Below are 14,000 nucleotides of genomic sequence, written 5' to 3'. Positions count from 1 at the left end.
TAAAACTTAATTAAATTTACTGGCTGCATGGAACCGACAGGCAAATGATAGATGCGAATTTTTCTCTCAACTTTCTTATTATGGAAAACATCTCTGAAGTTTTAAGGCAATTTGACACCATCAAACCGCATCGGAAAAAGAGTTTGTTTGCAGTTAAAAAATTTTATTTTAACTATGACATTGAAAAGGAAAAATTTGTTTTTTGTGTTCGAATTAAGTTCTATCCGTGAGGGTTCCAAAAGCATTAAAACAAATCACTTGAATTGTGCTGATGTTCAACTTTCCCCAACATTCCCAAGCGTTTTAACATTTTAATTAAGGTTGAAAAATGCATTTGCAGCTTACGTACCACGTTTGCATTTGAAAATGCATTTTGCTATACAGGGAGCATATTAACTCTGCAGCACGTTTAGATCGGGTAATCAAACTATCAAAACAAATGTGCGCAATTTAACAGAACGCTTTGCAGATTGCAATCACTTGGGTATTGAGAAAATTGTTTTTAAGACCTTGGGTAGTTTTGGTTACCCCTAAAACTCATATTAGTAAGATATCTGAAAGTGAATTTTATCTAGCAAACAGTTATTTGATAATACGAATTTAATTGCTATCTACTTCTAATCCCCTGGTCGACTATCTATAAAGGTGAATGGATGAACTTTTTTTCCTTAATTAGCTTGAATAAGGGCAAGAAGAGGGTCTCAAACGACTATAAATTACTGTTCTCTGAAAAATTAAAGATAATGAAGTCGACTACCCCTTCAAAAATTAATGGTTATTTTTTACACAGGCTGAGAGTTAAGTGCTAATCGGTTGAAAAAGAACTAGAAATCTTTAAAAGAATTGTAGCCAAAAAAAGAATAATAGCCCGACAAAATTGGTCGCATAATAATAAAACTAGCTCTTTAAAAAGTATGAAGCAGTTAATTTATTTAGAGTACTTACCCCGACTGCTTTACGTTTGCAAAACAAATAAATATAAACCCTGCGCACATTTTATTTATCTTTAAGCCCGTTTTATGGGTGCAAGCGCTAGGTGGAACAGAACTGCCTTAAAAACAACCCTTGACTTTTAAAATTATTTTTGATAAGAACCAGAAAAATGGAAGCAGTTTCCTTTTCTCCTTAAATTCGTATCTTCGAAAAGCAAGCAGCATTTGCATTCGAATAAGCTCAAAATAAATTACTAAAACGGAAACAAGGATTACGTCAGTGATTCATTTTTGTAATCCAGTCATTACATTAAATTGTGCCTCTTTTTCTCACAGCCTTTTACGCTAAAAAACTTTTTTCCTTGAACTGCTATGTCCACTCTTCTTTAAGGATTTCTACTTAATTGACTCTTAGGTTATTCTTATTGTTTTATGGTATTAAATAAGTAAGTGATTGCTAAAACTAGCAAATTAAATTTATTGGAGAACAATCCAAGAAAAAGTTACAATAATAAAATCCCCAGTAATAACGTAACGTTAATCTATATCTACTTCCTGCAGCCTCTTATCAGCAGTAAGCTAATTTCCTGATATGTAATAATCCTTTGGATGTCCATTTCATCGAAAAATCTCTGGAAAAAAATCCCGAAACTCCTCTATTCGTAGCTATAAAAGCGGAAACTCCTTTGTAATGGACTTGGCCTTTTTTCTTTTGAAAATCGATGACAGAAAATATAAAAATATCATTTCGGGTTATATTACTGTGGGATTCAACCGCGGGTCAGCATTAACTCACTTTCATGCTGGAGTAAAGTTGGTTTATCGAGTTATTGAAGTTAAAAGTAGCGATCTTTTTTACGCTTTATTACTCGATAATTTCAGTTTTATGCCATTTACCGGGCGAATATGATACCTTCAAAAGTAGAAAGTGATATAAAACACAATTGATTGGCTATTTTTCTCTTTTTGACTTTATGGTGTTTGTAATTGTATTTTATTAGACAAATTCTTAGTTTTTGTCAACATTCCCACAATCAAAACAATGAAAAGGTATTGTTCTTACCCCACGATTTTCTGAAGCACTCTGAAAATATAGGAAATAATAATTAATCATAATTAATCATCTTAATCATTAATCAGTTTCTATCTGTATCTAGGCAATTAGTGTAAGTGCAATAAACTTACGTCATCATGATGGTACCAGAAAATATAAGCTGGTGGTTCAGGACTAAACTTGATTGAGCAAGTTAAGTTGATGGTGCTGCCTTTGTCCACATGTAAATCGGGTCCTCCCAAGATTTCAGCAGTTGGAACTGTAAATAATAAAACGTTTACCTTACTTGTGTTAGAAATAATCTATGCTGAATAAAAATTCACATCGAGCTAACAAAAACGCAGTCATGAAGTGTTAAATAAAGGTAACGATCCCCAGGTATTTCTTTTTAAGTATATATTTTCGCGATTTGGAGACAATGTCGATTAAGTCCTCGGTTAGAACGTGCAGAAGAGACATGTGAAACGAACGAGAGGAAAGGATGTTTTCACAAGCGAAAGGTTAAACGAGTTAATGTTAATGGCACACGTCAATCAGTTAGTGTATTAATTTGTAAACATATATGTAACCTTCAACCTGGGTCACCAGAATAACCACCATACATCCGGTAATTTTCATAGGGAGGACATGAGCAGTTACATCCATAGCTTTCATCTTGGACTGCTTGTTCCCCTTGGACTTCTTCTAATAAATCTACCAAAACAAACTTTTATAACACCACTCGTATACAGCTATCTGCTTTAATATACTTTTATGTCTCCCCTGAATTTGCGTATCTTACAAAGTAGTTCAAAATTAACTTTTTTCAGTAGAACATAAATTGTGAGTTTAAGATTGACGACAATATTTAAGTTAATCCCTACGGTAATACTATCCCCTCTAACGTAGAGAAGATAGTAACTTGCAAATGAACATTCCGCAGGGTGTTTTCTGCAACATAAAATCTCAGTTTATAGACATTCCCAACAACTCTGCAAAACCCAAACGGAGTATTCCATTTGGCTTCTATAAACTTGATAATTACAGATTCTTAAGACCGAATGTGTTATTAGTTTAGATGCCTTGGAATCTTTTAGAGTTGAAACATGTCACGTTTAGTTGTGATAAGTTCTAGATAATTAAGAAAGTATGACTTGGTGTTGGGGAAAGAGTTTAACATTTCTTAAACTTAGTTTATGATTTATTAAACTTCTGAATATTTAAATAATCACAGTGGAATGAAAAAAGAAGAATTGGTGATGCGATCTTATGAAAATGAAGAAGAAATGGCTGAAAACCTAATATACAGGGTGATTCAGTGTTGTGGTGACAAACCTTAGGAGAGATTTCTTGTTAAGCAAAGAGTTCAAAAGAACATGTATCCGCAATTTCTTTGTTATCGAGAGAGTGAGAGAAAATGATATGTAACATTTTGACAGAAAATTTAAAATAACCGCATTAGGCTGCATTTTGATTGTTTTTACTTAAAGCTACTTGAAATTCCCTTTAAAACGAGATACAAGATGGATTTTTGACAGGTAATTCAAAATGAGGGCAATTCATCTAAAATATATTAAAAATCTCATATTCTCTCTACTCTAAAATATTTTAAATAAGCGAGTTGGTATCTATTTCTGCTTATACCGAAAGTAGATACCAACTTTTCAAATAAAATACCCTGTAAATTGTTTTTTTTTTATTCTATAACAAACAACACACAAATTTCTTCTCACCACAACTGTGAAACCCCTTGTATACAGGGTGGTCCATTTTTAAATTAATAATTCACCATTCGATAGCCCATCAAAAAATAAGTCTACATGCATTATGTCATTGGCCGCATTCGTTTTCACGCTCTATGAAGCGAGCAGAGCGTTTTTGACGTCAGAATGACGTAATTTGACAGTTGGTCAAATAATGGTTTTGCCAAATTGCGTCATCGTGACGTCAAAAACGCTCTACTCGCTCCATGGAGCTTGAAAACGAATGCGGCTATCTTCTTCAGTTCAAAAATCGGTTTCTGTCAGACCGTTGGAGCAATTTTGATAAAATTTGGAACAAGTACTTATACTTAAGAAATTAATACTCATTATGTGATGTTAATGACGTTTGTTGAAATTGTCCAGTGGCGTACATACAGACGGTTTTCATTTTTCACTGGATATTTTTGAAAAGTTACAGTTCCCTTCACTTTTGTTGTTCAATTTGAAAAAATAAGTATCTCTTATAAAATTCTGATTTAAAACTTCTTTTACGAGCTAATTGAGTCATTACGTTCAAAGACCCAAAACCAACCCAACCTAACTCAATGCTACGATATTAGTTTTGATCACTAATTTTAACTGAATTAGTCCGAAAATTTAATTTGGACTATTCCTAGTTGTAAATAACAAGTTTTTTGACTATTCAGTACAAATTTGGACTCTCACAAGTCTTGATTGATCAGTTTTACACTACCTATAACAGACCTACATGTATACCAAAAATTTTTTGAGGCTGTATACATTTTCAAGAAGAAAGCGGAAAATCTCTGATATAATGGAACATCCTGTATATACATAATTGAATTTAGCCTTTTTTTGGCAAGTTAAAATAACTGAACACTAACATACCAACAACATTGAGGTTAACAAAATAACTTCGGACAGGTTGAGTGCTAATTTGACATTCATAAATTCCAGCATCCCTTTTTTGAGCCCATTTGATCTGCAGAGTCCATTCATCAGTTTCTGTGTGATGATTGGCTTGGAATCGTTGATCGCTGGTGTATGTATAAGCTCCAACAGTCAAAATATGTATATCTCGATGACGAATCCAAGAAACCTGCAAGAAAAATTGGACTTAATTTACTGGTTTCAGTCAGGCATTTAAAAAATAAGCAGAAAGCTTAAATCACTCAAAACGATTTAATCGCGTCCCACTTTCTTTATATACAAAGCAATGAGTGATTACAAGAATTATTGTTACAGCTAACAAAGAAAAACCACTGAATTATTGCTGATGCATTATCCACGTGGGCTTTTTACCTAATTAACCTAGAATGCGTTTAATTTTTTATATAAATATCCTTTTTAATTTCATTACCTCACAATTAACGAGGATATTGTCGTTATACGCGGCATTAACTTTTTTTGTGTCAATTAGGTGACGAAAGCAAAGGAATTTTTAATTTAGCCCCTTGCAGGATATGCTTTGGATTTGATATTTTTCAGCAAGTATTTTAAGTGTTGGAAAAGTCGGAGAAGGAAAACTTCTGAAAAATTTAATTCCAGTTTCTAATCTATTTTGAATTAAATCATGTTGGCAATATTAATCTTAGTTTTTCCTTTCTTCCGAATGAAAAGACAACAAAGTTATATAGTAAAAAATACAGTGAGTGCCTTGAATAACATGTAAATAAATCTCCAATCAATAAATAGCTGTATAAAACTATAAATAGCACGTCTTTATTAACTAGTCCCAAAAATATCAATACTGCATAATTAACTTACATTTACACAGTAAAAACATCTTTCCACAGTAGTCAAACAGAAAAATTATTTATATACGGAGTCATCAATCTAAAACAAACCACACAGCGATACATATTTTATAACGTATAAAATGAACAATGAACAAAATACTGAATTATTGCTTATGGTGGAATAAAAAAAAATGTGTATACTAATGGGTTGTAGAGTTATTTTTAGAGTAGTTGTATTTATTGTCACACAGGTTTTCAGTAGTTATAATTTAATGCTGGCTATATACAAAACGATTATTTGCCATGTTAAATAAAATGATAATAATAAGTTTGTATGTTTGCAATCATGACGGTTCAAAGGATATTGTTGATATCTCGACCGGAAACAGATATTAAAATTGAACTGTTCATTATTGAAAATATGGTAGGAAGGGTTAATTATTGAGAGGGAAATTTGAAAGTTTGTGGTTGTGTTCGCAAATGAAAATGATCAATTGAAACAACCCAGTGTAATTTAAAAAAGGTCCTAAATAAATATGCAAAAAAGCTCCCATATAATTGGCCAGTAAATTAAGGTTTCTCCCTAAAATTATAATTTTTCTGTAAATTATTACGGCTAGGGTCGGTTTCAGATAAAGGGCGTTCACAGTGCGCTTTTACATTATTTTAGAGTGTCGTGGCGTGTTATCAGGGCGTATTTGCAATTCCATTATTTTCAGAAACGAACTGGGAAAATTATTGAATGTAGTAAAAGTTACAGTGACAGAGAATATTAAGGAAAAACTTAAAATAAAAGGTAGAATTCATATATGGTTAAACGTGTAATATCGACTGATTTTGCTAATCAAACCACACATAGGGTGGATATCAAAGAAGCCTCTTAAATTTTATTGGGAACTGACAAATGGCGAGGCCATTAAAACTACCCTCATAAACGTTTATTTCATTCTCTCCGCTATGCTATGAATTTTACTTCGGTAAACGCACATACAAAATTTTATTACTGAACGAACATTTTTCAATTTACCCAATCATATCAATTTCCAAAGTTCTCTACCGAACTGGAGGGCATCATTGCCTATCCAGGATCGGTAAATATTGCAGACAATTAATCTCCAGACCACTGCTAACGACGGTTCCTTTCCACCAGGTAACGGCTAAATAAATAGCAAGCAAACTCTGTGAAGTCTACTCAGAGAAATAATCATTGTTTGAGTAGTAATTGGAGTATATAGAGTAATTTAACGCACCACTAGAACAACTTGAAATTTTCTTAAGTAAAACAAACACTACATTATAGAGTGTTTGTGTATTATTTAGGTAAGTAGTATCAATCATACCTTATAAAGTTGTTAAAATCTAATCTACTCATGTTTCACAAAGGGATATCAGTGGATTAAATTCGCATACCTTTCCATTAATTAGGAATATGATGATGCCAAAGACGGAAGGGTGTAACAAATACCCTAAATATATACAAACATCAAGATCAAGATTACTTTAGGGTCGGGCAGGACACTCTCCATTTTCCCTGTCGACATCAAATGCGCTTAGTAATGGAATCCCATATGTCCACAAACTATGAAGGAATGAATTTATAGACGAAGCAGAATGGGGTTAAGTAGGCAATGACAGAGAAATTTAGCGTAGGGGTGTACTACGTATTGCTGGGGTATTTTTATTTGCAGAACTAGGTTATACTATCAATATGTAACAGATAGATAAGACAAACTACAGTGTTCGATAACTTATTAGGAATTCAGCTTCCGTCTTCCTCCTTGCAGCTTCACCAGTGTTACAGATTTTTAGATACAAGAGACACGCTTTACATAATAATAGGCAGCTTATATAGTCAACGAAAATAAAGACTTCATATTTTTGGGATGATCTTGAGTTATAACCTTGCGGATTTGCTTCCCGCGGTTTGATAAACATCCCCCTATTTTATCGTACAAATAAAACGATATATGGCTTAAATTCTAATTTCCGTAAGTCACTATCACGTTTTAAAGCCATGCACAGCCATCGAGTTTCACATGGTATCATGCTTTCTACAATTTATGAACTCAACCGTCAGTACCAAAGTTGTTTCAAACAAATTTATTATTTTCTATTTAATTCAATATATTTAGCATAATTTGATTAAGTATGACACACTTATTATAAATAATGACCAATTATCATTTTTAACATGTTTCACATCATCCAATTTTTGTTGAACACACTATTTTATTACTAGATATTACATATTTGGTGTGAATCGATTTCAAATATTTTCTCCGGTTTTGAGTGAACTTTCATACTATTGAGGTTTTCTTGAGCTCTAGAGGGCTTTAAAGTCTGGAAATCAAACCGCAAAACTTTGCATTTACATCTTTACTTATTCAACTGGACGAATGCTGATAAGATTCGATTAGGAATTAAACCACATTTTCGAGAATGTTTCCGAGTTTGCTTAGACGTTGAAATATTTCTCTACATTCCATAGGGAGTTAACTTACTATTAAATTTACTACTGAATTTTTTTTGTTGTTATAGCTGAAATAAAGCATAAAAAACACATCTGCATGAAAATCGGGGTTGTAAGTCTGGAATAACATATCTGACGCAGAGTATTCGTAATGTATTCAAATCCTCCAATTTTATGTACATTTCAGTGATTTATCCGGTATTGAAGGGAATAACTTGCTCATCGAGCACCCTTTATATTACCAAATAATAAGGTTTAACGTTTTTTTTCAAGCGTTATTTACTGTTTAAGCAAAATCGTCGTTGCAATTTAATTTCATTATTAATTGAGTGGGCCAGATTTTGTGTTGAAATGTTTTGTTACAGATCCAATAGTTAAACCGATAAGCAGGGATTTATTTATTTGCTGACAAAATTTCCCTGCATGCTCATTCGGCTTGTTTAAAATAATAATGAATTCCAAACAGTTCGACTTTATATGAACATGTGCTTTATTTTGTTAACATCCCTCTGTTGCATTAATTCAAAAAAAGCAAAAACCGTTAAACATAACATAGATTTTCACCTATAGATAAATCCAGGCCAGGAATTCGCTAATTCTCGTTAATCATTCTGTCATGTTCTCTTGGATCGAGTGTTCCAGTTACTTGATACACGTACCTCGTTCAATCTGTGTTGTCTTATCCAAATATCTCAGTTTATTGACAGGGAATGCATCAGACTTCCGGAACAAGATTGTTTGGATAAGTTGCGGCATTACATCGATTACAATCAAATATTTTTACTTAAGGAATTACGCAGTACAAAATCTTAAACTGTAGAAGATCTTATCTGTTTACTTTCACAAATTTAGCTAGGAAAATAAGAAGAATGAGCATAAATAAAAGCTTATAATAATTTTAAGGTTATGACATTTTGTGTTAAACCGAATATCAACCATAACTGTGTTATTCTACATTGTGATTCTAGACCAAATTCTCTTACTGTCCTAACTGGCAACTTACTTTGCACTGGAAAATTGTTGCTACTTAAGTATGAAAATTTCCCAGGATAAGAAGACGCAAATCAATGCCCTAGACGGAGATGTAGCAAAACTTTGTGACATTTAGTGTGCCAAAAGGGGTGTGACGTTGTTGGTCACGTGGCCATCAGTAGCTGATTTGCAGTAGTTCTATCTTCTAGCCAGTGTGTGATAAATGAGTTTCGGTCACTTTTTGTTTGGTAATTGAAAATATATTCTTCACTTTCATATAAGTGAGACATTAATCAGTGGTCTGCCATCCTCATTTCCTCCCCTATAAGTTACGTTTAGTTGTTAGTTAGGACAGTACAATTAGTATCTAAAAGGAAAACACAGGAGTCAAACGTAAAGCTGACAGATAAATGATTTAAATTAAGGGTCTGTATCGGTGGACGATTTAAAGGAAACTGTTAGTCTACTTTAGGAACTTCGATAGTGATTCAAACTAAGTTGAACTCGTTTCACAATTGCAACCGCAAATTAATTCCCCAGTTTAGATGTTACGTCTGAGTCGAATTTATATACCCAGAACATAATCCTTTTACCACAGCGTTTAATGATTTATATGTGAAGTTCGGCCTGGAAGGAAAGTCATTGCTTTTGTTTCATTTTAGTTAAATTTAATATATTGTCTCCGCGAATACTTGGTTTCTTTGGGGTTTGGGAATCTTTAATATTTCTTTGTAAAGTTACTTTAAATATGGTCTCTGATTTACGCTAATTGCACAGTGTAACTCTTATAATAAGTATATTAAGTAAACGATTAGAGTTCTTTGGAAGTTTAACAGCTTAAGGAAAGTTCAATGTCGGATCCCTGACTTGTTGAAAACAAAGTTTCTGGTTGTCAGGAGAATTGTTCTTTCAACCCTTTAGAGATTTATTCATGATGTTAAAGGCATTTCAGCGAACACCAAAGTAATTTCATCGTGAATTTTATGTACTTTGCGGAAATTTATTATAAATATTTATGAAATTGAAAATTTCAGTCTATTGCTTACAAACACTACTGATTACTTACAAATAATCTGAAATGCAGTTAATGGGTATTCAAGTTGGAACTTTATTTGCTTGACCTACAAATGCAAAATAAATAAAGCAGAGATCTATTGCTCCCGATAAACCAAAAAAGGTTGGTAATACGTGAAATCATGCGATATATAGAAATCAAATTGGACTGTTTTGTAATCTGGAAATTTTATTGAGGCGTCGTGGCAGGAATTGCAAATAGAAAGAGATTCCACTCGGTGAGAGTACAATTCCACCTCGCCTAGCTCATTTCGAACTTGTCAATTTTAACTGACGCTTTTACGACTCATCCAGAATTTTACTACTTAAAAGTTTCCCTCACAATTCTATACGTAAAAATAAAACTAAAATTATTTTTACTCTCCTAATTGCGCAATACGAAAATATTTGGCACTGGCGAATGCAAGGCGCCACGTAAATCTAGAATAAGGAAAGTTCTTTGCTCTGTCTCCGTCGTTTTAACTTTATTATACACAATATTGCTGAGCTCTGAAAAGTGAGCACAGTGTTGCATAAACGGTTTTATATTTCTTTTTATTACAGGTTTAATTTGAGACATACTGTGTAGCTAGTATTTCTTTGCTCCGTGTAACATATGGTAATTAGGTTAACCAAAGATAAAATCAATGCCTTAACATTAAGGTGGATTTATCTCTTTGAACCTAACCTCAAGATAAGCGGAGGAGCGTCGGATTTTCGCCACCATATTTTAGCTTGAATGAAATTCTCTGAGGAGCAACAACAGCCGAGGAAGAAAAATTGCAAATAAGCGCATTCTTATATTCGCTCAGGATTAATTGTTATTTCAAACTGTGCGGAAAGATAAACATGACGCTTTTTCCTTGTTGTTATCGGATAAAGACGAGGAGCTTTCAAACAATGGTGAGTGTAAAAAAAAATCTGCCTTAAAGTGGTAACGACAATGGCAAGCTTCATAAATTACCAAATCCTTAAGCACAAAACCCATTAACGCAAAGGAAACATTTCTATTAGCGCAGTAAATATTTCAAAATTTGAAAATTAATTTTGCAACTGGGGACATAAATTAGTCTATTTCTTGTCGAAAATTAGCCATGATTTAGGTTATTAATAAACGGTACTCCACTGAGAGAGATTTATAGAGAAGCCGTTGCAAAGGATTTCTCTCCCGTTGATAGCAAAATGCTAAACTAATTGTTCGTGTTAGCTATACTATTTTTCCTTTGAGAAGCGACCGTAAATATGCGAGACTTCTATTAAAATAACTTACCGTTTTATTTCCCAAATTTCGCACTCGGCAGCTGAGGTAAGCTGATTTGCCAACTAGAGCTGTGACATTACGTGGCGTCATGGTGTCAAAATTTGGCTCAAATCGATTTTGTGGAATATAGCTTGGTCCCAGTTGCACAGGAGGAGTTTGCTGCGTCTCAGTTTCTTGCTCTATGGCGTTCATGCCGTTTGAGTTTGCCACACCTCCATGAACCCACCCTGAAAAAATTACTTACATTAGAATAATGAACAACTGTTGCAATTTGCTTTGCTAGCGAAACCAAGTTGGTGGTTTATTCTGTCATGGATGTAACAACTTGCTTCATACAATTGTGTTATTAACACAGGTTTTTTGACGTTTAGCAAAATTGAACTAGCTACTACTAAATTAAAATCAATATAAATTAATACCGATACAAAGAGCTGTTATTCCTAGTAGTAAATTGTATGCTGTGAAGACTGAGAATTGCTAGAAACAACTCAGCGAACTAATAGGTTGAGCCTTTGTAACTGCAGTTCATAATAAGCAATTTAAACTTTAGTGACATTGATTGAGTCATAAGTTTGTAAGTTGTATGTGTTTTTAAGTGCCTTCTTGCTATTACTACGTAAACAATTAATGAATGCTGGGATATTGTATTAGTTTGATTCTAAATTATACAGGGTGGTCCAGTTTTAAGCCAATAATTCAATAGCCAATCAAAAAACAAGTTGACTTGCATTATGTCATTTTTCTGAAAAACGTTTCCTAAGGAACTTACAGTGCTTCAAATTTCAATTTAAAAAATCGTTTTATAGTGTAAAACTGAACATTCAGTCCAAATTTGTACCGAATAGTCTAAAAACTTGCTATTTACTACTAGGAATAGTCTTATAATTTGTTTTCTCAAACTGCCATCCTGGTCGAGTGTCTGAAACTGGATTTCAAGAACTAAAAACAGTCCGGAAATCAAGACAAAGATTGTATTGTGCATGAAACTCATTTTTTACTTCTAAAGATAATCTAAAAGTTAACTTTTAAAGCTAGAACTGACTTTACTAGGACTAAAGAGAGTCCAAAAGTCTATTTTCAGGACTTCAATTGGTGTACAACTCAATTTTCTGGACTGGAACAAGTCTAGAAGTAAATTAAATTTTCGAACTATTTCATTTCTAAAAATTAGTTCTCAAGACTAATATCGTAGCATTTGATACCAACATTTTTTACTTTTATTACTGAAGAAACTTGACTTTTCGAAATAGTCTTAAACTCGATTTTTCAGTCTTTAAAAGCACTAAAAACAGTCTGAATTTCTTAAAGATGCTACAATTTATTGCACCTATGATGAGTGTAGAAGTCAGTTTAATACTGAAGAAGCTTGAAATAACATTTTCAAGACTGTGGACAGTGTACAAATTGGCTTTTAGACCTGATAAGTCAAAAACTTTGTAAAGATAGTCTTGAAACTCGATTTGAGGTACTGAAAACAGCCTTAAAGCACTAAAAACAATCTAGATTTTTAAGAAATACTCGAATTTTTAGCATTGAGGTGTCTAGAAGTCGATTGAATAGTGACAAAGCTTGGAATGCCATTTTAAGTCTATGAAGAATGTGAAAATTGTTTTTAAGTTTGTTGTGTCAATAACTTGGTAAAGATAGTCTTGAAACTCGATTTTCCAAGCTGAAAGCAGTTTTGAAACACTAAAAATAGTCTAGAATTCTGAGAAAATTAAAAGCAAAGTTAAAAGCAAGAAAAGTTAGTTTTCAAGACAATTTTCATGAATCTATGTCCTCTATCTAAGACTATTCTCAAAACTAAAATATTGAAATTTGTCTTAAAATTATGAAAACTTACTTCAAATGCAAATTTTAAGCTTCTGATGTTACTTTTCATTAGTTCATAGTCACTTTTTGGTGTTGAAGTCAGTTTTTAAGGTTTAAATGTATGAATTTGTAGTAAAAAATTCTAGAAAAAGTAGTTTTTTATGTCTACAAGTACAAATCAATTTTGTCTCTCAATTTGCATGAAAACTAGTTACAAACACAATTTTTAAGCTTCTGAAATCAATTTTTATCTTTTCTCAGTCAATTTTCAAAACTAAAGTCTTTCAGTTTGTCTGGAAACTATGAAAACTAGCTACAATTAAATTTTTTAAGCTTCTTAAGTGAATTTTCTGTTTCCAAGACAATTTTTAAGTTGGGTTGAGTTAGTTTTGGGTCTTTGAACTTCTCGTACAGGAAGTTTCAAATCAGAATTTTATAAGAGATAATTTCTTTTTCATCGTAAACAATAAAATTAAAAAAAACACGAAATTTTTGAAAAACCATCTTCCTGTATCTAGGCTACTAGAGAATTTTGGCAAACGTCATTCATAATGAGTATTAATTTCATAATGCGTGTTCCAAATTTTATCAAAATTGTTCCAACGGTTTGAAAGTTATGACAAAAAACCGATTTTTTAAACAGAAATTTGAAGGACTGTATTCCTTAGGAATCATTGGTGAATTATTGACATTTAAAACTGGACCACCCTGTATTTAACATGTCCTACATTAATGGCTACTCATTAGCGTTAGCAGTATATGTAATGACCAAAACAAAGCTTGTGGTAATAAATAATGTCAAAGGAGAGATGGGCCTGAAAATCATTAAGGGCAACTTCTCTAAACATGATTAAACAAAGGAGTTACGCTATTGGAAAAATGTGTTTTTAATTATATTTTTAATTGAGATTTTCCTCTAAACAGAAAAGTGGTTGGAAGTTTAACCAGCGGTGAATTTCTTTTTGATGAACTTCGGTTGATTTATTTATAAAATTTATTAAAGT

General features: G+C 32.7%; 1 protein-coding gene across 10 annotated transcripts in view; it reads right to left on the bottom strand.

Moving 5' to 3' along the window:
• Positions 1-14,000, bottom strand: part of LOC145738643 (zwei Ig domain protein zig-8-like) — a 127,755-nt gene that overhangs the window by 11,127 nt on the left and 102,628 nt on the right. For 7 of the 10 annotated variants that reach the window (XM_081993549.1, XM_081993551.1, XM_081993555.1 and 4 more), the window contains 5 exons: positions 11,194-11,411; positions 4,578-4,788; positions 2,563-2,679; positions 2,118-2,245; positions 1,996-2,016 (listed from right to left, as the gene is read on the bottom strand). In XM_081993549.1, coding sequence (XP_081849675.1) covers positions 1,996-2,016; positions 2,118-2,245; positions 2,563-2,679; positions 4,578-4,788; positions 11,194-11,411 — 695 coding nt within the window. The remainder of the gene's footprint in view (positions 1-1,995; positions 2,017-2,117; positions 2,246-2,562; positions 2,680-4,577; positions 4,789-11,193; positions 11,412-14,000) is intronic. The other 3 variants (XM_081993557.1, XM_081993550.1, XM_081993558.1) reach the window with 3 other exon arrangements.

This window comes from Ips typographus, linkage group LG16, assembly GCF_016097725.1.
Source record: "Ips typographus isolate SLU linkage group LG16, UJ_Ityp_2.0, whole genome shotgun sequence".
Lineage (NCBI taxonomy): Eukaryota > Metazoa > Arthropoda > Insecta > Coleoptera > Curculionidae > Ips > Ips typographus.
This window is presented reverse-complemented; position numbering and strand designations above follow the sequence as displayed.